This window comes from Benincasa hispida, chromosome 12 (genome assembly GCF_027475165.1).
Source record: "Benincasa hispida cultivar pf3 chromosome 12, pf3_genome.v1.1, whole genome shotgun sequence".
NCBI classification, from domain to species: Eukaryota; Viridiplantae; Streptophyta; class Magnoliopsida; order Cucurbitales; family Cucurbitaceae; genus Benincasa; species Benincasa hispida.
In genome coordinates, this window is record NC_143489.1 from 26,477,536 (window position 1) to 26,503,544 (window position 26,009).

Below are 26,009 nucleotides of genomic sequence, written 5' to 3' on the forward strand. Positions count from 1 at the left end.
AATATTTTGTAATATTTCCAATTTTTATATCAAATCTTACCTCTTTTCAAATTTTCTTCAAATTCCGTTATCTTTAACAAATCTTATATTAAGATTTTCAAATCATTCATGCCATTTGTGTTTCAATTATATGAATTTCCAAATTTCTAAATCGATAATTTTGGGCTTTATGGTATAATTTTGTTCGAGATTAATCGAGATCCACATAATTGTTTAAATATTATGCAATCTTTCCAAATCTTATATCAATTCTTACTTCCTTTTCAAATTATTGATTGTAATCTTTCCCAAATCTCATATAAAACCTTGCATAATCTTGCAAATTGTACGCCCAATTTATGTTCACACGAATTTCCAAATTGATTTATCGATTATCTAAGTGGATTTACCAAAACAATATATAGTCATATGATTTTTTTTAAAAAAAAATTGGAATGATTTTAAAAATTTTGAGACCTAGAAAAATCATCTGAACCTCTAGTTCTCATCTAGTCATCGAGAAATCTCAAAAGAATCAAGAGTTGGAATATAATTTGAAAATATTAACTTTTTATATAAATATGAGATGTTAAGATCCCATTTGATAACCATTTTGTTTTTTATTTTTTGTTTTGAAAATTAAGTTTATGAACACTACTCCCACTCCCACCTCCATATTTATTCCTTATTATCTATTTATCACAAATGGTTTAAAAAATTAAATCAAATTTTGAGAACTAAAAAAAATAATTTTTAAAAAGTTAATTTTGTTTTTAAAATTTAGTTAAGAATTCAATTATTATAACTAAGAAAGATGTAAATTATCATAAGAAGAGTAGATAATATAAACTTAATTTAAAAAAGCAAAAATGGTTATCAGGCTAACTTCTAAAAAAGGTTCTAATTTTGAAATATGAAAAGTTGCCGGTGGTATTTGTGACAAATTTCCCCCTTCGTTTCCCCTCGCAACTCACATATTCAATTTACTTACTGAAGAAGAAGTTTCAGTACTACACTGGCCCTCTCCCTCTAGCCATTTTGTTTCTTTTGAGCTTTTGTATCATGCAAAACTTCGTAAAGCTTCTGGCTTAATGAAGTTGCAGTAAGTGCAAGGATACAATGGCTTCAATTTCTCTCACTACGTCTCTCTTCTGTCTCATTTCCATTGCTATTTTCCCCAGCTTTAGCTTTGCAGGCGACCCATATGTTTTTTATGATTTTCGAATCTCTTACATCACTGCTTCTCCTCTCGGCATTCCTCAAAAGGTCTGTTTTTTCACTTTGTTTTTGTTTCACTACTGTATAGCACTCTATTTTCTGATTGGGACTGAGGATTTGTGGGTTGGCGTTTGTTTCTCCTTCCGATTTGGATTCCCTTCGTTTCCTGTCTGTCTTTCTCACAGATTTTTGTTTTGGTGTTACTGATTTTTCACTTGGATTTGGAACTTCCCGAGTTGACTTGTGGATGTATTTATCCTTTTCTGGACTTGGGGGGTTCCTTGTTAGTGATCTTCAAGATTAATGCCATCTCTAAAGTGATGGTTTGAGTGAACGTGTGTATGTAGATTTCTTAGTGAATCTTGAATTGATTTCAGAATCTTTGTTTTAGGACTGTGGTTTGTTTAATTAACACTTAACAGAGAATAATGCTGGAGAAAACGGGAATATGTTTCTCGCTGTGCTTTTAATTTATGCTTTCTGTGCCACATTGATTTGCCTTTTATGGTAGTTTTAAGACACTTCTCTTTGTTCTTTAGGTTGATAATCTTCCTCTTCTATTAGTTTTTTTTTTTTTTTTTTTCTATTTTATTTTATTTGAAAGGTTACATTTTACTGTCTTTGCTGGTGAATTTTAACTGATTTCTTCTCTGATTTTATTGGATTCCCCCTACTTATAACTTATATTGGCCCTTTTCACCACACTTGCACTTTATAAGAGATTTCGAGTTTTGGAAATGTGAAATCATTGATGCAGATATAATCATGTTAACCGACTCTATTTGTAAATTCTTATTGTAGGTCATAGCAGTTAACGAAAAGTTTCCTGGTCCCTTCATCAATGCCACAACGAATAACAATGTGGTGGTCAATGTTTGGAACGACTTGGATGAAGATCTGCTTCTCACTTGGTAGGTTGCTTTTGGTAACATACTTTTGTATGTGTGTGCAGCTTGCCATGGCAATGAATTTTGTGTTTAAGCATGCTTTCTATGTGATTGGAGATGGTTTGTTGTGACAGGCCTGGAATTCAAATGCGACGTAATTCGTGGCAGGATGGTCTTCTTGGCACCAACTGCCCTATTCCTCCGAAGTGGAATTGGACTTACCAGTTTCAAGTGAAGGATCAAATTGGGAGCTTTTTATATTTTCCATCTTTGAACTTTCAGAGGGCATCTGGCGGTTTTGGTCCTTTTATTCTCAATAACAGGGAAATAATCCCTATTCCTTTTGCACAACCAGATGGGGACATTATACTGCTCATTGGTGATTGGTACACAGAGAATCATAAGGTCAATATTGAGACTGATTTTGGTGTTTCCATGTGAATGAAAGGAACATAACTAGCAGTTTAATTCTGTTCTCTCTCAGGCACTAAGGGCTACACTTGATGCCGGAAAGGACCTTGGAATACCTGATGGAGTTCTTATCAATGGAAAGGGGCCTTATCAGTACAACTCAACTCTCGTTCCTGCAGGCATTGAGCATGAGTCTGTTCCCGTAGACCCTGGTAATGTTCTTTATAATCTATCAAATTATTGTAGTTCTACGGATTCTACTCTTCCTTTCAGGTAAGTTTTCCCATCTTACATTGATATGGAAATTTGACTGTATATTATTTCCTTAGATAGGGCTCTGTATCAGATTATTTATCACATTATAACATGCACAAAAGAAGACAATGATTGTGAGAAGGAACTATATGCTATAAGAATATGTTAAAATGAGTGGCCTTGTTCTTTTGCACATGTAGCAGTGACCTTATATTAGAAGCACTGCAGGGTTTTGTTGCATGTGTGTTTTTCAGAATAGTAGTTTTCGACTGCCAGGATCTTGATCGATGTTGACATTATGTGATGCAGGTAAAACTTATCGGCTTCGTGTGCATCATGTTGGTATTTCAACTAGTTTGAACTTTAGAATCCAGAATCATAATCTGCTTTTAGTAGAAACCGAGGGACATTACACAGTTCAACAGAATTTCACAGATTTTGATATTCATGTTGGGCAGTCCTATTCATTCTTGGTTACCATGGATCAGAATGCTAGCTCCGATTACTACATTGTTGCAAGTGCTAGGTTTGTGAATGGATCTTCTTGGGAAAGGGTCACAGGAGTTGCCATCTTGCACTATTCTAATTCTAAAGGGCCGGCAACAGGTCCTCTTCCTGACCCACCTAATGACACATATGACAAAGATAGATCCATGAACCAGGCGAGGAGTGTTAGGTATGTTCTTAACTTGCTTCAAATTTTTAGTTTCTATGGATCAGCTACTGATGAGCATTAAAAGCTTTGCTAGAGGGTTAGTCACCTGTTATACAATGCTGATTACTTTTACGATGAACACTGCAAGAAATGTTTTGAGGTTGGACAAAAGAACCTGATTTTCAATTATTTTGGTTTTAACTATTCTATGATGTGTTGGAATCTTGCACTTTTGGTGCAATGTTAAATTCTACTATTTGCAAGTATATTTGACATTGACATGTTTTCCCCTTAACAGTGATGTTTTCTATATCTATTGAAGTCAAACTTTTAAGTGCTATTATTGCCCAGATTGCTTTCCCTTGCTACCGGAAGCCATCTTCTTAATTATTATTTATGAGTTCAACATGTTTCAGGCTATGGGTATGTAACATTTGATACTGAACTGACTTTGTTAGGCAAAATGTAACTGCAAGTGGAGCCCGTCCTAATCCTCAGGGATCATTCCACTATGGTCAAATTAATGTAACACAAACATATCTATTGAAGAGTGCACCATTGGTGACGATAAGTGGGTCACCTAGAGCTACCCTTAATGGTATCTCATTTGTCAATCCCGATACACCCATCAGGCTTGCTGACCAGAATAATGTGAAGGGAGCTTACAAACTTGATTTTCCTGATAGGCCATTGAACCGGAAGCCACATGCTGATAGATCAGTTCTTAATGCTACATATAAAGGCTTTATTGAGGTTGTATTTCAGAACAATGATACAACAATGCAGAGTTTTCATGTGAATGGTTATTCCTTCTTTGTAGCAGGGTGAATCCTATTTCCATTAATGTTTTGGACTTTCAACTTACAAATCATCATCATTCTTTTATTAAAACGTTTTTGAAATCTAAAAGATGCTTCATCTCAGGATGGGTTATGGTGATTGGTCAGAAGACAAAAGAGGTTCCTACAATAAGTGGGATGCAATCAGCCGCTGTACAACACAGGTTGGTTTTGGTTTTTTCTTCTCGTGCTAATGAAAAATTTCTTTGAGGATTCTTATTGAAGTCACAACCATTATTTTATTTGCATTTCACCACACCATAGTGTTAATAAATGCTTAGGTTAAGTATAGTCGTGTATTTTTCCCGTTTAGTTCATATGATGTTTATTTCATATTGTTCTTGAATTAATAAGAGACATTGTGGTATCATTAGTGACTTCATGTGTCTCTATGTAGTAGCTTTTGACATGCTGCCACGTAGATGCCCATCTAGGAAGAACTATTTTAAAATTTTGTTGGAATAGAGGGACTAAATTAAAAGTAAACGAACTAGAATGGTACGGCAGTAGAACTAATATGAGTATGAAATTAGGTCGGATCACAGAAAGCTCACTGTTTCTTTTTTCTAGAAACGTACAAAAAGTTCACTGTTGTTTTAATTTATAGAATGTTGTACATGCTTACTATGTGAAAGTGAAAAGTAGTTTTAATAATTTATCCTAGTGATATTATAAAAATAAATGAAATATAACAATATAGAAGTATGGATTTAGATATATTTTTAATATTATGTGATTTCATATATTTGTTCCAGACCATTTTAATCTTTTTACTGTATCCTATAATTTGAACAAAGTTTACCTATGCTCTTCTTTAAATGTCAATCTCTTTTGACAAAAGCATCTAAGTTGTATGAAGCCATTGTCATTTCACTAAAATGACACAATTTTAGAGCAAGGATCAATGTATCATAACTGGCAAGGTATAAGAACGAATATATTCAGTTTAACCAAATGTTAACCATGCTTGTTACGCCATGTCTTAGAAGTCTTTCTTCTTTAGTTGTTTGGTCAACCTAGACGACTATTGAATATTGCCATGCCATGTAGTAGTCTTGAATTTGTTTGTTACATTTGTTCTTTTGTATTACTCACACTCTACTTTTTAGGTTTATCCGGGGTCCTGGACTGCAATCCTCATTTCGCTCGATAATGTTGGAACATGGAACATAAGAGCAGAAAATCTGGATAGATGGTATTTGGGCCAAGAAACATACATGAAAATTATCAATCCTGAGGAAAATGGGGAAACTGAAATGGCTCCCCCTCAAAATGTTTTATATTGTGGTGCCCTACAGAGCCTACAGACGTAAGTAACTTCAAAACTTTTAATAAACCCGTCCTCCCCAACCTTAGCCCCAAACCGATCCTACGTTTTGCACTATACTTTCCCTCGATGTCATTCTGATTCTCAATGATTTTGTTTTCGTGTCAGGCAACATCGACATAGTTCGGGAGGACCAACTTTTACAGGGACGTGGAGATTTTGCAACATTTTGCTCATGGCATTACTAGGCTTCTTTCTTGATTTTTATTGAGTTAGAGTTCTGATATGATTTTGTAGTAGGCTTCTCTCTGATTGTATGAGGTAGGATGATATTATTGAGATTGTCTGTCATATAAACGTATATATGAATTTTTGTATCTTATATTCATGTAGTAGAGACTTTATTTGATCTTTAATGTCAGAAAATTCACTTTTTCAGTTATTCTAGATCAATATTCACACTTGGTAAGTTGAAATTGATCATTCTTTAATTTATTCAACTTGCAACGTTAAAGCAAGTCATCAGGCCAACTTTGTTATAATACCAGATGTGGTCGCAATATAATTTTTACCACATGGAAGATATAATCTTTATGATATTTGCAATAAGATTGAATGTTGTTGAATTATTGGTTCAAGATTTATGATTGACCCAATGAAAAGTTTATTGAAAATGCTTGACCAAATACTTCCTTTATTTTCTTCTTTTGAGAGTTAGATTGATTTGTTGAGATGTTATTTCCTACTAAACATGTTATGAATAAGTCTCCTTTTTATTTTTCTCTTGTTGGATAATGAGACATTTTTATTTTTGAATTATTGATACTCCAACTTTCTTTGAATTCAATAGTAAAGGTGAAAATTTAAACTTTTGACATTCCGATTGAGACTATATATTATAACCAATTGAACTATGCTCAAGTTTTCCAATATGTTAGTTTGAATGGCCATCTTGGTTAGTGATTCATTTTTTGGGTTCGTAATTTCTACTTTTCCTTTTGGTACACTGTAGGCCTAGAATTTGACATGATTGTTCTTTCATCATCCTTTTTCCTTTCTCACATGTTTTCTACAAGTAAATTTACGTAGTCTAAATTGATAGATTCATCCCATTCGTTCCATTTGTTCCATCCTTTCTAAAAATTCACATGGTTTAAATCTACAGTCGTCCTATTCTCATTGATAGATTTTTGTCTCTAAGGAATGAGACTATTTTTGATAACTGAAGGGTATCTAAGACAGACTCATACTATTTCATATTACTTCTCGCTTCTTGAAGTTGGATCTTTTGTCTGAATGTCTTTTCCATTTCGTTTCTACAATAGTTGGCCAAATATTTCAGAGTTGAAGTAATATTGTCAAATCTACTATTTCACAGATAATTTCAGTGGCAAGCTTGTTATGTTACTAATTCCATTCCAAGCTTTGTCGATTACCTAGTGAAATTTTAAAATTAATTTTAATAGTGATGAAAAAGTAGTAAAATTTAATTATTTTTTTAACAAATTTATAGACGTTAATACTAGAAATTGAAAAATAAATATTTAGTAAAAAAAATCAAGGTTAAAATGAAAATTTGGAAACATAGGGACTAAATTAAAATAAAATTTAAATCTCAAGGTTAATATGTAATATTTTGAAACTGAAAGATTGAATTATAATTAAACTTAAAAGACTAAGGGGTTTAAGTTTTCAAGTGCTTAATTTTGGAAATAAATCATTTTGAAGAAAAAATTAAAGTATTTGACAACTACTTAAAATAACTTTTGAAAAAGAGTTTAAATAAAAATGATTTTTTTAAAAACATTTTTTCTTCGGTAAATGTGCAATATTTTAAAACCTATAATGAAATGAAAATTAGACCCAAAACCTATTAGAGAGAAGTTATTTTTTCCATTTTGTTTTTAAAATGAAGGGCAAGTTACAAAAATCACTCCTCAAGTATGGTAGTAGATGCAATTACACCCTCAAATTTTTAATTATAAAAATTAAATCCCTAAATTTCTACAAATGTTAAAATTGAACCCTTGAGATTACAATACTTGTAGAAATTAGACCCACAAATGATAAAATTGAACTCTAAAAAACTTATACAAATATTACTATTTATATAATTATGTAAGTTTGAGGGAAAATTGTCCGAAATAACCTCTTCAAGTTTTTATCTTTCAAAACTGGTATATTTTTTGAAAATCCGTTACAATAATTTTTCTTGATCCATCTCGCCCGAGATAAATCACCATAAAAATTTAACTTTTTCTAATTTATCTATTGTTTTGGACTTTTCTGGACGAAATCTCGTGTAGTTAACATTGATATTCTATCAATTTTTCTAATTATTATATAATTTTTTCAAATTTTATATCAAATCTTATCTAATTTTTCAAATCTTTTGACCCAAATATCAACACATGTCAAAATTAAGTAAGATTTAGGAGATATAAAGAATCTTGTTATCTTGAACAAAATTAACACCAAGGATTAACACCAAAATTCTTTATATTTTTTCAAATTTTAATTTTTTATTTGCAAAATTTAAAATTCACAATGCACTTGAGATTCATCTGGAAAATCCTAATCGGTAAATAGTAAAATTTTTATATAAGATTTGGTAAAAATAATTGAGTTTGGAGAAAATTTGAAAATAGATAAGATTTGGTATTAGATTTGGAAATATCATATAATATTTGGAAAAATTAGTAAAATCTCAGTATTATTATTGCCCAAATTTCGAAGGCCAAAGCAATCAATAACCTAGAAAAAGTTAAAATTTTAATTAAATCTTGAGGTTTGATTTCGCCCGAGATGAATCCATAAAAACTAATTTAATGAGTTTTCAAGAAGCGTACTAGTTTTGAAAAGTAAAAATTTGATAGTATTATTTTGGACAATTTCCTAAGTTTGGAAGTCAAATTTCACTCAATTTTAGCATTTATATAAATTTGAAGGCTTAATTTTTAAAATGGAAAGTTTTGCAATAACATGATAAATTGTCATAATTAGCACCCTCAACTTTTCATTTTTCAAAATTAGTACGTTTTTCGAAAAGTAGTTAAATTAGTTTTGTTTTGGCCCTTTTGTCCTTTCATACATCTTAGAGAGATTAAATGCTGAAATTTTAGTTATTTTTTTTTATAATCTATTCAAATCTTATATATTTTCAAATTTTCTTCAAATTCGGTTATCTTTACCGATATTATATTCCATTTTTATCTAATTTTAGGCCAATTTCTGTTTACATGATTATATAGATTTCTAAATTTCCAAATAAATTTACCTATTAGATTTTCCAGATGGATGATTGCATTTTAATTTTTAAATTTTGGAAAAGATTAAATTTTGAAAAAAAAAAATAGGATATGGAAAATATATAAAATTTTGGTATTAATCTATTGAGAATTCACCGATCTCGGTGTTAATTTGCCCAAGATTCATACTGAGATTTTATATATTTTTCATATTTTACCCTTTTTTTCCTGAAAAATTGAATCTTTCCAAAATTTAAAAATAAAAATCAATCACTTGAGATCCATCTAAAATAATTCATTTGGATAATTGATAAATTGATTTGAAGATTAGAAACTTGGCTAAAGATTTACTAGAAAGACCCAAAAGGGCCAAAACAATCCACGAAAACCTATTTGAATGAGCTTTCGAAAAGGTGTTAGTTTTGCAAAAATGTTATTTTGGATAATTTCTTAAATAACCTAGGTGAATTTTTGAAATTTACCCTAAAATAGTAAAATGAAATATATTTATCCAAACAAAAAGTAAAAAGAAAAGAAAATCCGAAAACCCTAGCTTCTCCCGCTACTTAAACCCTCGTCAATACATACAGATTCCGGTGCCGTTCTCTCTGTTTCGCCGAGCTGCTCAGTAACTCTGTTCTTTCTCGTTGACAAAAATGAGACCTCCTCGAGGTACAAGAAACAAGCACAGCTTCTGCTTCTTGTGTTTTCGATTTCTTTGGATATGGCTTTTGAAAACCCATGCTGATAATCTCGAAGATTAATGTTTTCGACGTGATATAATGTTCATCTATTTGTTTCGCTACTGAATCTGCTTCTCTATGTAGTTGATTTCAGCTCTTCATTACACTATGTTTTCTCCCCAATATATATTTTTTTCACTTCATATCACTTATGTGGGTCATAATGAGTTGGATGTTTGTAGGCCGTGGTGGTGGTGGTGGATTTAGGGGCAGAGGTGATGGAGGAAGGGGTAGAGGCAGAGGCGGTGGCGGTGGAGGCAGAGGCGGTGGTGGAGGTAGAGGTATGAGCCGCGGTGGTGGGCGCGGTGGTGGAAGAGGCCGCGGTGGAGGAAGAGGAGGTGGCATGAAAGGTGGAAGCAAAGTTGTCATTGAACCCCACAGACATGAAGGGATTTTCATAGCCAAGGGTAAAGAAGATGCCCTTGTCACCAAGAATATGGTCTCTGGTGAATCTGTCTACAACGAGAAGAGGATTTCCGTACAGGTGATTTGTTTCTAACTGCTATCTGCCTTTGTAACGTTTGTGCCTGAATGTATGTTTGTTTGTTTTTGATCCTACTCTTACACAGTCTGAGGCAAACTGTGCTTTTGAAAGTTCATTGATAAGTGTTTGATGTATTCAAGAGATATTATAGTTGGCAACAATGATTTCAAATTGTTTTGAGTGTTTCTGGAACAACTTGTTAGTGCTTGTAAATCCTTTTCACTCCTTGTTGAAGGGAATCATTAACGAATATTCTATTGTCATAACTTCAATTTATGTAATTTTGGCAAGTGTGCAAATTGTACTTTGCTGAATGCTTTATATATGCTATCCTTTCAGAATGAAGATGGAACAAAAGTTGAATACAGAGTTTGGAACCCATTCAGGTCAAAGTTGGCGGCTGCTGTTCTTGGTGGTGTTGATGACATATGGATTGTATGTGCCGCTTACCCCCAATTTTGATGTTATAATCTCTCGTCTGCTCTTTTGATTGTACTTTTATTATTTCCTTTTAATTTGTTGACGTGTGAACTGTAGAAACCTGGTGCTCGAGTGTTATATCTTGGTGCTGCTTCTGGGACTACTGTGTCTCATGTCTCTGATGTTGTTGGCCCTGTAAGTAGTTAGTTATAGAGTATCTGTAGTAGTCTTTTACAAAGTGATGGCGTGTTTAATTTTTATTGCTTTGTTTTGCAGACTGGTATAGTGTATGCTGTGGAATTCTCTCATAGAAGTGGCAGAGATTTGGTCAACATGGCAAAGAAGCGTACTAACGTTATACCCATCATTGAAGATGCCAGACACCCAGCCAAATACCGGATGTTGGTAGGCATGGTGGATGTAATATTTTCTGATGTTGCTCAGCCAGATCAGGTTCACGCCGTTTGCTTCTTTCAGCTGGTCTTTATTATTTATTGTATGTTAAAAGCATCACATTTGTTGAAACTGATGGCATGGTTCTATGATTTCTTTTCTCTCTTTTCTTTTCTTTTTTAGATAACTATTATTTTTCCTTTTACCTGATTAACCTTCTCTGATGTGGTAGGTGCGATACAATTCAGCTGTAGGCTATTGTTTTCAACTCTGTTCTTTTTTTAATCATTGGATTTATTGCTACTTATCCTTTTTGTAATCTTCATTAGGGCTTGTACTTTTGGCTTGGAGCCCTTTTTTGTATAGTTAGTGTAGTTGCCAAGGGTTTCTTGTTTTGGCAGTTCCTCTTTTCTTCTTTCCCCATTTGTCTTCTGACTTTCACTTTCTCTCAAACTGTTTTTCTTATAAAAAATGCTGTATCTTGTGTTTTTATCAATAAATCCTTTTTCCCTTCAAGATATTTAGCATATGACGAATTACTCGGATTCCCCTTCAAGACTTCTTGAATGATGTAAGTTTCGAGTTTCTGATGCTTCAGAAAAGCTTACTTCTCTATTTTCTTCATCGATTATTTGTTTATTTATTTACGAAATTGTATTTTTCTTTCATACTTTTTCTTCACTATGTTTTCCTTTCCCGATCTTGTTATGTTTTTCATTGTTTTATATCATATATTCCAAATAGATGGTGTCAAACCAATCGAGCATCCTTATTTATGTTTACCCCTTCCCCCTTCTGGTTGGATTGGAGTTTTTGAGTTACATTTCATTCTTCCTATTACTTCCATTAAAGATTTTCTGGTTATTCTAATTATATGTTCATTGCCATTCTAATGTTGGTTGGATTGGAAGCATCTGTTTTTTTAGTCAGTAATCTTTTCCCCAGTTATTGTTCTCTCAGCATGTACAGCAATCAATTCTGAATATCTCCAATACTAGACATAATACCATTCTCACCTGTACATTTGGACATTTTCATTCCCACATGTCCCATTATATGCCTCTTTTTGCCTATGGTTGAAGGCCATGATCTTTACTAATCACTCAAGATTGAAATCCTTCGTTTAGATTGCTCTGTTTACTTTTGGAGTCAGATGATGGATTTAATTATGTAAACCATTCTGGATCATTCAAGATATGGAGTCTTTTTATACGTAACTGTCTTCCTTTAACCGTCTTTCTTACTTTTATACATCATTATTCATTTGCGATTATGATCCATTTTGAATCTTATAATATGGTAAGTTCAGTTCTGTAGGCTTGGATCTCTGTTTAGGTCCTATACTTTTCAGTTCTTTGTTTTTTATTGTGCTACATACCTATTTATTTATTCTCTAACCAATTTGAGTTATGATCAAGATTATCACTTAGTAATTTGATAATTCATATTTTTGGTCATCCTGCAAGTATATTCAAAGTGGGCATAATGCTATTTATCTTCTCACGTTTTTACATATTAGGCTCCTTATATTATTTGCTAAGCATGTGATGAATTACTCGGATTCCCCTTCAAGACATCTAGAATGATGCACAACCCGAGTTTCTGATGCATCCAAGTATATCTTGTTTTGGTATAACCCCTTCGGTTACCAAATTTGGATTTTTGGCTGTGGGCAAATTCTGAGACTTGAAACCATCTTGTGATTTCTTTCTTATGCTTTTGGCCTCCCTTCAATGCAGGCAAGAATTTTGGCACTTAATGCGTCATATTTTCTCAAAGCCGGTGGTCATTTTGTTATATCAATCAAGGTGAGTCATTTATTAACATTTTCCTAGAATATGAGAGGTGATATAGTATAATAACCCATACGGGCAAAGATGATATCCATTGTATCTAACTTTTGTAGGCCAACTGCATAGACTCTACCGTTCCAGCAGAAGCAGTGTTTGCAAGTGAGGTGAATAAGTTAAAAGCAGATCAATTCAAACCGACCGAGCAAGTAACTCTCGAGCCATTTGAGCGAGATCATGCCTGTGTTGTTGGTATTTATCGGGCGCCAAAAAAACAGAAGTCTGCTGCGTAGTTTAAACTATGGGATGTGGATTTAAAAGGATGGTTTGGTTTCTAGTTGTCTGTAGTAGTATATCATTGTCTCTTATATAGGTTGTAGGTGAGATCATGGTTAAAATTAGTATTCAGATAAAAGCTTTGTTCTATTTTCATTTTGTTGATTGATGATAATTGGAGAAGGGCGATGCTGTTCTTTTGCTGACATCGCTATTAATTCCGATCTTTAAGCAATGTTAATCGCTAGATTTTGTGTTTTGATGTATAATACGGATGGCATTTTACTTGGAACTTATAACTTAGGGTTCTTTGGTAAGAGGTTTTCGCTAGATGAAAATGTACACAGAATATTGCCAAGTTTTGAAAACTAAAACAGTTTTTATCCATCATTTTGTTTCTATATTTTTTGTATAATTAATCTTATAATGTTATAAGTACCATCTTTATCTAACGGTTTTTATGTTTGGTTGTCCTAGTGTTATTCAAATCTATCTCAACTTTTATAACTGAAAACAGTAATTTATTATTGTTATTTTCAAACTTGGGAAGAGTTGAACTGAGGAAGTCGTGATTAAGAAATGGGTGAAAGCAAGTACAATTTTAAAAAGTAAAAAATGTGAATAAATATCAAACTATTATAAATATGCTTAATTAGGTGTAATGCAGATGTTCATGTGTCATTTATCCATGGGATGTCTGTCTTAAAGATTATATACTATTAGTAATCAACCTTTGTCAATCAATCCCAAAAGATTGAAGAAAGTGGAGAAATCCATAAATTTGTTATTTTATTTACTTTTCATAGTTTATTTATTTTATTATATATTGTTGTTATATTATATTTTTCTGTATGTTTTCGTGTATCGTGGTGCTCTTCGTTTTCCTCATCCCTGATATTAAAGGTAGTAATTATTTGTCATGAGTCGAAATCTATCGTTATGATTCTTGGAGAGATTAAAAAGAAAGAAATATGACATCCAGGCAAACCAAAAGTTATGATTTTTCCTCGTTATTATCTCTAGAGGGATTGAAAACAGAGTATCAATAAAAGATCCTCGCATCTCATGGAAAAATTTGAAAAACAGTTATTTTTCCTAAAGCTTGTCATGAGTGGATGCACTTGAGCCAACTTCATATTATTTAAAATCAGTTCAAAATTATTGCTATGTGGAGAGAAAATTACTAATACTCATATGTTAGAAAAGATTTTGAATATGCTCCTACAGTATTAATATCGGGAAAAAGGTTTTAAACTAATTTTATATCTTCTCGTGGCAGAACAAAATAACGAGTTATTGATGAGAACTTTAATAATAATCGTATTGAGGATGCGATTGTGGCAGAAGAAAAAATAATAATTATTTTTGTGGTGGTCATTCTAATCATTCAAATTTCAAAAGAACCACACAAAATGATAATCACAAAGGAAAAACTCCATAAGATAAGAGTTTAAAAAGTGTTAAAAATAAATGCTTCTGATGCGGAATGACTGGGCATTGATCACGTATTTTCGTACGTCAAAACACTTAATTGATCTCTATCAAGCATCCCTGAAGGAAAAAGAGAAAAACGTGGAAGCAAATTTTGATAATGACATATTTGACCCGATTTCTTTGAATCTCCTGAAGAGAAAATCGGCAGAATTGATGGAACATCAAATGTTTCCTTTGACTTCGAAAATATCTAGACTAAATATTATTTTTTTATTCGTCTCCATCTTTTTTCTCCTCTTAGTAGATGTTAACTTTTGTGTATCCCAAGTATTGTTTTCCTTATTGTAATTATTTTCTTTTAGTGAATAAACCTAGATCATTTACATATGTTGGGTGATTAAAAAATTAGTAAAAAAGATCTACGTCTGGTAGATAGTACAACTACACATACAATACTTACAAGTAGAAAATATTTTTCCACAATAGTAAATATTATTTTGCCTAGAGGAATAAAATTTACAATCGACAATGCATTATTCTCTAGTCAATCAAAGAGAAATCTGCTTAGTTTTAAAGACATACGTTGTATTGGTTATCAAATTGAGACTGGTAGAAAGAATAATATGGAGTATCTTTATATCATATCTACTGTCTCATATGAAAAACGTATACTATAAGAGTTATCTGCTTTATCTTCTGGATTATATTATACTCATATACGAGTAATTGAAACATATGCAACCATGAACTTGAAGTTCGTGAATCCAGACATATTTACAATTTAACATGACATATTAGGTCATCAAGGGTCTATAATGATGAGAAGAATTATTGAGAATTCAAATAAACATCCATTGAAAAGCCATCAGATTCTTCAATCTAATGAATTTCATGTGATACTTGCTCTCAAGGAAAATTGATAATTAGACCATCACTAGCTAAAGTGAGGACTAAATCACCTACTTTTTTAGAACGAATACATGGTGATATATGTGGACCTATTAACCCACCAAGTGAACCATTTAGATATTTTATGGTATTAATAGATGCATCCAGCATATGGTCAAATGTGTGCTTATTATCAAGTCGGAATCTTGTATTTGCAAGATTACTTGCTCAAATAATTAAGTAAAGAGCACAATTTCCTGATTATACAATTATGACCACTCGTCTTGATAATGTTGGTGAATTTACATCCCAATATTTTGATAATTATTGTATGTCGATTGGTATAAGTGTTGAACATCTTGTAGCTCATGTTCATACACAAAACGGTTTAGCAGAATCATTCATAAAGCATTTGTAGTTAATTGCTAGACCATTGCTTATAAGCTAAGCTTCCTAAATTTGTATGGGGACATGCTATTTGTTGGGATTGGTGTCCTAATTCTCCTGATAGTCTCGTAGTTTGTAAACATTTTGTACACATATTGTTATTAATAAAAACAATGTTATTTTATAAGCATTTACTCGAATCCAATAAACTAAGAACCGTGGTTATTTCATGTAACTTAAGCATGTATGTGAGACATACAAGTGGATCATGCCTTAAGTAATAACCTAAATGGTCTGTAGTAGATGGATAAAGAAGGGATACCTTATCCTGTTGACACTATGGATACGGCCCGCTTTGTAGATGTTACAAGTGTTGTAAAGTGATACAAATGGTCTGATCCTGACCATTCATGTGGAGACATGTGAGTGGGGGTATCATATATAAAGAGTTTGTTAATACCGGACCATGAGATGATTAATTTCTTTATATAACACTGTTGATAATTGAGACTTACATTTTACTAAATTAACCATAGGTGACATGACCTGAATCCTGAGTGAATTGTGAACTCCTGCTCATGAAGGCGGTCCTTTGATTTGTATGGGTGAGATTGACCAGATTGCCAACTCAACAAGCCTACCATTTTGAGAATTCGTCTGATTGGGGAACTGGGAACTCAGCTACACAAGACGGAATTCACTCATTCCTCGAAGCAAGGGTAAGTAGATAAATTGCTCCCTTAAGGGCTGATTCCGGGTCTTGAACATAGTGGCCACACCCTCTCTTGGCCCAAGAAGACTTAGTCATAGTAGGACTATGACTTATTGTTCATTAGAAGAATCAGTGGTATTTAAGGAGTTAGATGTAAATACACAGGGCAAAATGGTAAATTGGCTCAATTATATTTACGAGTGATTTGTGAATGGTCATCACACTGTTGATTGGTCATATGGACACATAAATATATCTGTAGTGCGAGGAGTGCAACGGTCGATCTTTAGCGGAGTGACCAACAGTTAACGAAAGGTGGATCTTGTCATTAAAGAGTTTAATCGGTTATTCACGTACCGTTGGAGCTTTAAACTACAGGTCCATGAGGTCCTATTGGTAGCTCAATGGGTTCAAATTGAGAATCAGATTTTGGGTTAATTTGAAGTGTTCAAATTAACAAGAGGAAATTCAATTATATGTGATATAATTGATTTGATGTATTAGATACATTAATTGGAGGAATTAATATAAATCTGATTTATATTAAATACCATAAAATAGAAAAAGAACTATGGTTTATATGTTTCATATGATGAAATATTAAAACTACAGGTCATAAATATAATATGATAGGTTGGTTATTATATTTATTTATAACATATTAATTATATGATAATTAATTATTCTTTTTCTCTAATAATCGAATTGAGTTGGAGGTTATTGGAAGTTTTATGGTAACTGTGAGATAAAAAGGAAAATGGTTTTCAAAAATTAAGGTTGATGATTCACTCGGATTAATCTAACAACGAAAAGGCTATCAAGTAAAAAGGTTTTACTAAGTGATAGCATAGAGAGCATACATGATCGAGCTATGAGTTTACTATACGATAGTTACTCACTTAATCGTTGCTACAAGATCGAGTAGCAAAGTCTATACGATAGGCTTCCGTTTACTAAATGATCGAGTATTTCATCTATACGATAGACAACCTCATCTCCCACTTACTCGATCGTTTACCTCATGTTTTCCTCAATCCAAGATCATATAGAGCCAACAACTCCTGGATTCTCACATCGAGAATACCAAGGTAACCATTGTGGTGGTGTTCTAATTTAGTTCGAGGATCGAGTTGGACTCGATTGTGATCGTGGTGCATCCAGTCGTTTGTGTTGTTGGTTGTTCCATTTGTTGAGACCGAGTTCTGATCGTTGCATTCGACTTCGTGCTGATTGAACAATTTGCTAAACAATCGAGGGATACTTGAAGAAAGGTTCTTCAAAGGTTCGCATACTCCATCCCTTATATCTTCATATTATGTAGCATGTTGTAATTTATGATTATGCATATTTTGTTCATTTTCGTTCATATTGTAATTGTTTGTGTTCATTCTCAATGGGATTTGGAATGATCCGCTTCCACTCACAGGATGTCTATTTAGATTTCCTTCAATTGGTATTAGAGCCAGGTTGTTCTGATATTCCAAATTCCATTGCTGTATTGAACTTCTTTTGTAGTCACGGTGGGAATTCTGTTTTCTACAATGCGTCTAAGAGTTAAATGTGTTTGTGGATGTGTTGATGGATGTTTACAAGATGATTGCCAATGCTTAAAGCTTTCTTTAAGTTTACAAAGTATTAATTTGTAATGGCCCCTGCGTTTTTAGGCATAATTAACAAGCAATCGAGTCTGTATTCAAAGTGTTTGAAGTTTTCTGAGTCATTCTTGATGAAGTTTCAAAGCATGGAGATGCTATTCTCATCGAGGAAGAAGACCAAAGGTTGGTCACATCGTGTAGCTCAGGCTAAACGATTGTGTAGAAAAGTTCTACCTGATCATGTAATATTTACTTAAAGATTGCATAGCTGATGCTAAACGATTGAGTAAAGAGTTTACTCTATCGCACAATCCATACGCTGGAAAACGATTTCTCCATCCAGATCTGTGCCAAGACGTTGACATTCATTTGTATTTGTTTCTAACTCTATTTCATCAATTATATTTTATTTTCTTAATCTCTTCATTCAGAATCATGTATCAGACGCTAAATAGTATTATTGAATGTCATGATCATCTTCATCTCCATCTTTCTGTCTATTTTTGTGCCTCCATGAATCGTTTTCTCCACGATGTTTTCTTAATCCCTTGGTGATTAATATGATTTAAACAAGTGATTTAATTTGTGCTAAAGAGATGAATATGTTTAACTAAAGCATGCTAGACAACATCTTCACCTGTGAAGGCAGAAGTGAAGATGCCATTCTGATCTGTCGAGAGAAGGTTAGAAGAATGCGTTAACTAAAGCGAGAAGTACTTCTAGAGATGGAAGCAACCTTGCGTTCATTACGTTCATCCTTGTTTCACCATAGAGATGTAGAAATGCGGCCAATCACCGAGAGGTGTATGCCAAGGGAAAGTGGAACTGTACTTATATTTTTAATGCAATTAAGGAACTTGCGATGTTTATATTAATTATCCTTTCTCTTTCTGCTTCGCACATAAGCCTTGCCAACGCATGATAACTTGTAGAAATACAAGTTATTTATTCTGCCTTATTCAGATATTGCAGCCAAAAGAGAGAAAATATGCGTCGATTATATAGAAATTAGCTAAGAAATATAATTATTATGAATTATCGCAATTACACCCACTAACACCATCAAGATGGTAGATAAGAATAGTTCTATTCTGTTTTGCAAGAAATCAAGTCACCGCTTGCGATCAAGGCTCAAAGAGAAACTGAACAACGCATCTCCATCGCATTGCACCCGTCAATTAACAATGAAGAGGTGATCAACGCAAATGGCGGCGCATGCGACAGTCCAGAGCTGAACTTCAACCGCATGCGGTAATAAAAACAACACCGCATGTGAGCACGCGATCGAAAGATGCAAATGAGACATGCAAATATGGAGGATTGTGACACGTGTACAACTAACCGTTGTTCATATTCGATGGACTGATTGCATAAGAGAAGGAATATTTATTCCACCATTTCCAGAATTTCCATAACAATAAAGTGGGGTCCACAAGTCAGAAAGTTAAAGCTTTTCACCTATAAATACCCTTATAGAATTCACTGAAAAGATATACTTGATACGGGGGATAATTGAAACGAGGCTATTGAGAGAGAGGCTGAGCTGAGTGCTGATCGGAGAAAATCCGGGAAGAAAAGAGACAAGGCCGAGAGGTGAGTCTCAGTGCAATTCTGCCAAATCCTCGCCGTGAAGCTCTATACTTAGATCCCTGCTACCGGACGAGCAAGCTTGAGAGGGAAGCTCATCCATTCACACGATCTATACGCCGGAAAATGATTTCTCCATCCAGATCTGTGCCAAGACGTTGGCGCTCATTTGTATTTGTTTCTAACTCTATTTCATCAATTGTATTTCATTTTCTTTATCTCTTCATTCACAATCATGTATCAGACGCTAAATAGTATTATTGAATATCATGATCATCTTCATCTCCATCTTTCTGTCTATTTCCATGCCTCCATGAATCGTTTTCTCCATGATGTTTTCTTAATCCCTTGGTGATTAATATGAATTAAACAAGTGATTTAATATGTGCTAAAAAGATGAATATGTTTAGCTAAAGCATGTTAGACGACATCTTCACCTGTGAGAGCAGAAGTGAAGATGCCATTCTAATATGTCGAGAGAATTTTAGAACCTTGCATTCATTACGTTCATCCCTATTTCACCACAGAGATATGGGAACGCGGCCGATCATCGAGAGGTGTACGCCAAGGGAAAGCGGAACCGTACTTATATCTTTAACGCAGTTAAGGAACTTGCGATATTTGTATTAATTATCCTTTCTCTTTTTGCTTCGCACATAATCCTTGCCACCACATAACACAATCTTTGTATAATCTTCACAGTCAGTCTCAACCTCGGTATCTTGTATCATGTAACCTGTATCTTGTATTATCATAACTTAGGTTTACTTTATTACACTTTACTTTTACCACAATTTACTTTATTTTATTATCGCATTTTTATTGCTTTACTTTACTTTAACGCATGTTTAAATACCTGTACATACACCTTTTATAAATTGAAAAACTCCTGGTCACATATATCACAAATGTAACGTATGCAACCTAAAACAATCCCTGTGTTCGACCTCGAATCATACATAGAAACTTGCGGTAGAATTATACTTGGTTCTAACGCAAGGAAACTTATGACAATGCACAACATACTACAAGAACATTCATTAATAACGCATATCTAGAAGTAGTATTGCATAAAGAAAATAAAGCCATCATTCATCCATGCGTTGTATGACATAAGATTAGAATACATTGTATGTTGTCAAGTTTATGGCAATAGAAGATATATATATATGTCTATACGAGTTACAAATTTATGCGTCAGTTGCCGGGGATTGGTTAACGGTTATTGTTTGAGTATGTTTGTGGTATTTTGTAGGACAAATCTCATTGTACTGGCTGTTCAACGCAGAGAGCAGCCTGACAGTTTATGAGTACTGGTACCGAACCAGAATTCGAAGCTGACCCTGAGATTGAGCGTACCTTTTGCGCACAGGCACGTCAGAATCGAGCAAGGAAAAAGAAGGCAGCTAATATGGTAGATAATAACGATAATGTGGCTCCCGTAGGAAATCACGGGGCAGTACGGCCAGCACAGGATCCTGTTTTCCTGGCCGCTGATTGCAACATTCCCATGAGGAACTACGCGGCGCCCAACCTGTACGAATTTTCGCCTGGTATTTCGAGGCCTATTGTTGAGGAGAATGCAAGGTTCGAAATAAAATCGGTCATGCTTTAAATGATCCAGAACGTAGGGCAATTTGGGGGTCTGCAACGTGAAGACCCGCATGCCCACTTGACCAGTTTTGTCGAAATGTGCAGCAACTTCTTATTACCTGGCGTTACCCCGGAGAGTATTATATTGTATTTATTCCCTTACACCTTGAGGGACGAAGCCAAGAGGTGGGCTTACTCATTGGAGCCGAATGAAATTACATCATGGGATCAGCTGGTTGAGTGATTCATGAAGAAGTTATTCCCGCCGGCCGTCAACACAAGGCGACGAAAGGACGTGCTGAACTTTAAGCAAATGGACAATGAGACCCTGAGCACCGCTTGGGTGTGATTTCGAAGATTGGTAAAGAACTGCCCGCATATCGGATACCCGATTGTGTTTTGATGGAGGAGGTTTTATGGACAAGACGTATACTGAGGCCAATGTCATCCTTGACTGCATATCGCGGAACATGGACGACTGGATTGATGATGGCTATGAAGGCAGAGGTGCCGAAAGAAGAAAGAACAAAACTGCCATTGTCCCTATGGAGACAATGACCACATTGGCCACCCAAATGGCTGCAGTGACCTCCATACTCCAATCGATGGAAATTAATCAAGGAGCCATCTCCCAACAATCAGCGCAACCCGCTGCGCCGACTCAAGTGGCCGCCATAAGTTGCGTTAATTGTGGAGGGGCTCATGTAGCAGAAATGTGCCTATCAAATATCCAACAGGTATGCGCCATCCAAAACAACCCCTTCAGCAACACCTACAATCCTGGCTGGAGGAGCCATCCTAACTTCGGTTGGGGAGGTAATCCTAACTAAGGTGGGCCAATCAACCATCAGAGATGCAATCGAGGGAACCCTTCTTTTCACCATAACTCGAATTAGGGGCAATCAAGGCAATCATATAACCAACAACCCTCATCTTCAAACACCTCCGGAAGCTCATTGGAGGCCCTGCTTAAATAGTACATGGACAAAAATGACGCAGTAATGCAAGCATAGACGTTTTCAATTCGAAACTTAGAAATTCAATTGAGCCAGCTGACATCTGAGCTTAGAAATAGAGCACCAGGAACGTTGCCCAACAACTCTGAAGCCCCAGGATCTAATGGAAAGGAGAAATGTCCCTAGGACATTGGGCAGGCAAATTGGATCGCCTGCAGAGGTTTGGATTGCGCTCATTCAAAGAAATGCATCTTTCGGTCCATATCTCACATCTATGTTTAAATACTTTCTTTAATTTCTGTCTTTATGAATTTCTGAACTCTGATTTGCTTTATGACTTTATGATTTTAAGATTCAATTAATTTTCTTGCATTTATTTCTGTGCTGTCTTTAATTCCTTTAACTTTCTGTATTTAATGCGTTATTCCTTACTTGGTGAATGATAGAGAAATAAAAAGAAAATGACTACCATAAGTCATAGTAACTTGCGTTGATGAAAAAAAAAATATATATTTATAATGAAATAAAACACATCTAGTATGCATGACGATAATGGACGCATCTTGAACCAACAAGATACGCTTTGCATTCACCCAATTCTAATGCGTTGAGCTAAGGGGTGTGTTGCGCGCGTGTGTGTCCTTTGCAAAATACACTATGTTGAGGTAGTGATGCACTGGTAGAAATACTGTGTGCCCGATTCTCCAAAAATGTGTTTAGTTAAGGGGTGTGTTGCGGGGATGCATGCATTGTTGCCCTCCTCTGCGAAGATGCAGTTGCATTGGTGCACACACTGCGTTAATCTTTTCCTTGTGTCCATTCGAATAAAACATTAAAGAAAATACTTTTTGCAAATTTGAGAAGTCCAATTGTTTCGTATTCTAAAGAAATGATGAATCTGCAGATGAAAGGACGTTTTCTTTGAACCTCATAAATGTGGGGAGTGCAACCGATGAGCCTTTTGAGTGTCTCGAGGCCTGTCACCGCAAAAATCACATTGGGCCCACTAAGGCCCAACCTATAAATAGGCACTTCCCCCGTCTGTGATCACTTTACCTTTTTTTGCAATCTGAAACCCTAGCGCCATTGCATCCAGAGCTTTCTTCTTCCCCGAAACCCTAGCAACCTTTCCAGTTTCCTTTCACCTTATCATCCATGGCCGACCAAACCTCCCAATCTTTAGCTTCACCCTCAACACCTTCCACTGACCAAATTTCCATGTGAGAGGCAACATTCCTTGATGCCAGTCGTCGACTCGCTGCCCAACCCCACACTGTCCCTAGAATCTCCGGTAGACCCCCAGAGAAAGCCTTTAGCCGTCAGACCTCTTCAGTTCAAGAGGGGGCAAAGCACTGAAAGCACCCCACTCCCAACTCCATCAGTCTCCAATGAAAGTGAAAAGAAGAGACGCGATGACAAGGAGGTATTTGGAAACATTCTGAGTAACCTGGAGCAAGGAGGAGGATTACCCGAGGCAGGGGTTATAAACTAACCATTGTCTACAGAAGAGGTGACGGTGGCGATGATTGAAGAAGTGACGATGACGGAGGAAGTGGTGGACGAAGAGACTAGAAGAAGCACTCTGGCCTTAGAGAATCCTGAGGTGACTGCGAACGCAGAAACCTATGACGGACCCTCCAGAGTTGCGGTGGAGGAAGTTGCGTTGGAGGAGGTTGCGATAGAGAAGCAACCAGAGGTGGTTGAGGAGAAAAAGAAGAAAAAGAAGAGCAAAGGGAAAAAGGCTAGAAAAGGTGAACCATCTCATCATTGCAAGGAGAAAAAGAATAAAGAAAAGGAGGATGAAGAAGATGATGAGGCCAAGAAGGAAAGGAAGAGGAAAGTGAAGGAAGAAAGAAGAGAGTGCAAACGTGAGGAAAGGTCCCTGAGAAAGAAAGAAGAAAAGAAAAAGAGGGCTGTGAGCCCAGAGACGGATGGAGAATCCACCTCCGTAAGGGAGGACGGGGGGAAATAGCGCAATTAAGGGAGCCGGCGCAACCAGAAATGACGTAATTGGTTTTGACCGACGAAGGTGAAGAAGGAGAGGATACCCCCTTGATGCGGCGGCGCAAGGAGAATATGCCGCAAGGGTCTACCATTGACCCTTCAATTTTGATACACACATTAGAAGAAGAGAAAAGAAGGAAAAAAGAGGAGGAAGATAAACAGGAGAAAATGGAGCGGGCGAAACTCATTATCGCAGAAGGAAATAGAAGAAGAAGACTATAAGATGAAGAGATGTGCAGTAATAATGAGTCGCAAGGATCGAAGAAATAAGGAGAGTTGAGGAGGAACAACTCTTTTACTGGCCTCCGAGCAGTTTGTAGAAGAGTTTGAGAGAGAAAAAAGAGAAAAGGAAGAAAAAGAGAAGAAAAAGAAGGTAGAAGAAGAGAGGAGAATGAGAAAATAGAAGGAGAGGAAGCGCGAAGCCAATATATAGCATTTGCAAAAGAAGAAAGGAAAAGAACTCGTGAAACGCGAGAAGGAGGAACAACGCAGAGAGTGGGAAAAGAAACAAAGACAAGCAGCCCGCCTTGTGTTGGCTAAAGACAAGGACAAAGCAATCATGGAGAGTAGCGCCCGCGTTGGCGAAGAGGCGTCCATTAAAGAGAAAAGAAAATGACGACATGCTGATGGAGATGGGCTTCTTCCTTGCGCCAATGCCACTACTAGACCTCATCACGAGTGTGATTGTGGAACATGGTTGGGACACATTTTGTCAGTGCCCAGCCACTTTTGTGCCAAAGGTAGTGAGAACTTCTACTGCGGACGTCTACACGGCACCAGACATGCGGTGACCTTTAAAGGGGAGACGGTGTCCTTCAGTGCAAAGGACATTAATGAGCTGTACCAAATGAAGGATAACCCAGATGCACCGGGCAATAGAATCATTGATGATCCCATGGAACAGCAGATGGAAGATGCGCTGTGAGTATTAACGCAACCGGGCACAAAGTGGACGGTTTTATTTAAAGGCATCCGTACCCTGGCGTCTAAATCATTGCTCCAGGAGGGAAGGATTTGGGTGTATTTGGTCAAGAAGCGGCTGATCCCAACAATGCATGATAAGACAGTATCGAGGGATCGCATGATGGCTGTATACTGTATTGCATGCGATATTCCAATCGATGTAGGGCAGTTGATCGCAAGACAGCTCCGAGCATTGGTGGGGCACATCAGAGGGCAATACTTCTTCCTATGGACTGTCTCAAGTCTATGCCTGTCATCGGGTGTAGGCATTGATGAAAAGCCCATGCACGAAGTCCATGACCTCATCAACATCAAGATCTTGAGGATGCTCCTCAAGGACTCCCCACACTGTCCAGAGCTCCCTTTGAAGAGACCCACCATCGATTTAATTACGCCACAAGAGCCCAAGCCGAAGAAACAGTGCAGAGATGATAAGGGAAAGGAAAAGGTCCAAGAATCACCAACGCATGATTTAGAACCTTTAGACCCCTTACCCTTAATAATCCACCCTCCAAGCCCTCCAAGCCCACCCCCACAACCTTCTTCTCCACTCTACGAACACTTTACCAATCTTCTCCTTGCCCCAAATTCTCCAACCGCATACCCAGTAGCCTCATCCTCACCTCCAGCATCATCATCGCAACATTCCCTCCCACCGTCACATGTTGATGACCCACAGGATTTGGGTGAAGGCACCTCTGACCAACCCCAAAACGTTGCTGGTGAGACATTGCAGGCACAACCTTCCATCACCTCTCTGGCTGCTGAGTTAGCAGAAATGTGGTCACTTCTAGCCCAACAACAACAACTTCTCTTCCAACATCAACAACTCTTCACTCAACAACAAGCCTTCTTTGACCAATGATTTGAGGCGGTAATGGATCAAGTTGATGATATACAGTGCAGTGCTGCCACATCAAAGCAAGCGTTGATCAATATTCAACACAACACTTATACGATCAATCGCCACCAAAGACAGCTTGCAGAGCGCAACCATGAGTACTTCAATTTTCTCACAGCATATC

General features: G+C 35.9%; 2 protein-coding genes and 2 non-coding genes across 5 annotated transcripts; all 4 read left to right on the forward strand.

Moving 5' to 3' along the window:
- Positions 1-892: 892 nt before the first annotated feature.
- Positions 893-5,953, forward strand: LOC120068114 (monocopper oxidase-like protein SKS1). Its single transcript, XM_039019811.2, has 9 exons — positions 893-1,245; positions 1,999-2,108; positions 2,219-2,489; positions 2,569-2,707; positions 3,060-3,426; positions 3,864-4,229; positions 4,330-4,408; positions 5,354-5,553; positions 5,680-5,953. The coding sequence occupies exons 1-9, from the start codon at positions 1,099-1,101 to the stop codon at positions 5,780-5,782; spliced, it is 1,782 nt and encodes a 593-aa protein (XP_038875739.1). The 5' UTR covers positions 893-1,098; the 3' UTR covers positions 5,783-5,953.
- A 3,335-nt stretch (positions 5,954-9,288) lies between these two features.
- Positions 9,289-13,134, forward strand: LOC120068115 (rRNA 2'-O-methyltransferase fibrillarin 1-like). Of its 2 annotated transcripts, XM_039019812.2 has the most exons (7): positions 9,289-9,431; positions 9,685-9,986; positions 10,326-10,421; positions 10,524-10,601; positions 10,683-10,859; positions 12,539-12,607; positions 12,706-13,134. In XM_039019812.2, the coding sequence occupies exons 1-7, from the start codon at positions 9,416-9,418 to the stop codon at positions 12,880-12,882; spliced, it is 915 nt and encodes a 304-aa protein (XP_038875740.1). In that variant the 5' UTR covers positions 9,289-9,415; the 3' UTR covers positions 12,883-13,134. The 2 variants fall into 2 exon arrangements, with proteins under 2 accessions (XP_038875740.1, XP_090164158.1); XM_090308032.1 differs by lacking the exon at positions 9,289-9,431 and having other exon boundaries at positions 9,660-9,986.
- Positions 11,322-11,393, forward strand: LOC120068683 (small nucleolar RNA snoR60). The gene has a single exon (XR_005479314.1). It is a non-coding gene; the product is annotated as a small nucleolar RNA snoR60 (small nucleolar RNA).
- On the forward strand, positions 12,338-12,409 carry LOC120068684 (small nucleolar RNA snoR60). The gene has a single exon (XR_005479315.1). It is a non-coding gene; the product is annotated as a small nucleolar RNA snoR60 (small nucleolar RNA).
- Positions 13,135-26,009: the final 12,875 nt, after the last annotated feature.

Excerpts from the sequence above, each read along its gene's own strand:
- LOC120068115 (XM_090308032.1), top strand. The coding sequence starts at position 9,666 with ATGAGTTGGATGTTTGTAGGCCGTGGTGGTGGTGGTGGATTTAGGGGC. Across the intron at positions 10,602-10,682 it reads TCTCTGATGTTGTTGGCCCT|ACTGGTATAGTGTATGCTGT; the intron begins GTAAGTAGTTAG and ends TTTGTTTTGCAG. Across the intron at positions 10,860-12,538 it reads ATGTTGCTCAGCCAGATCAG|GCAAGAATTTTGGCACTTAA; the intron begins GTTCACGCCGTT and ends CCTTCAATGCAG.
- LOC120068114 (XM_039019811.2), top strand. The coding sequence starts at position 1,099 with ATGGCTTCAATTTCTCTCACTACGTCTCTCTTCTGTCTCATTTCCATT. Across the intron at positions 1,246-1,998 it reads CTCTCGGCATTCCTCAAAAG|GTCATAGCAGTTAACGAAAA; the intron begins GTCTGTTTTTTC and ends TTCTTATTGTAG. Across the intron at positions 3,427-3,863 it reads AACCAGGCGAGGAGTGTTAG|GCAAAATGTAACTGCAAGTG; the intron begins GTATGTTCTTAA and ends TGACTTTGTTAG.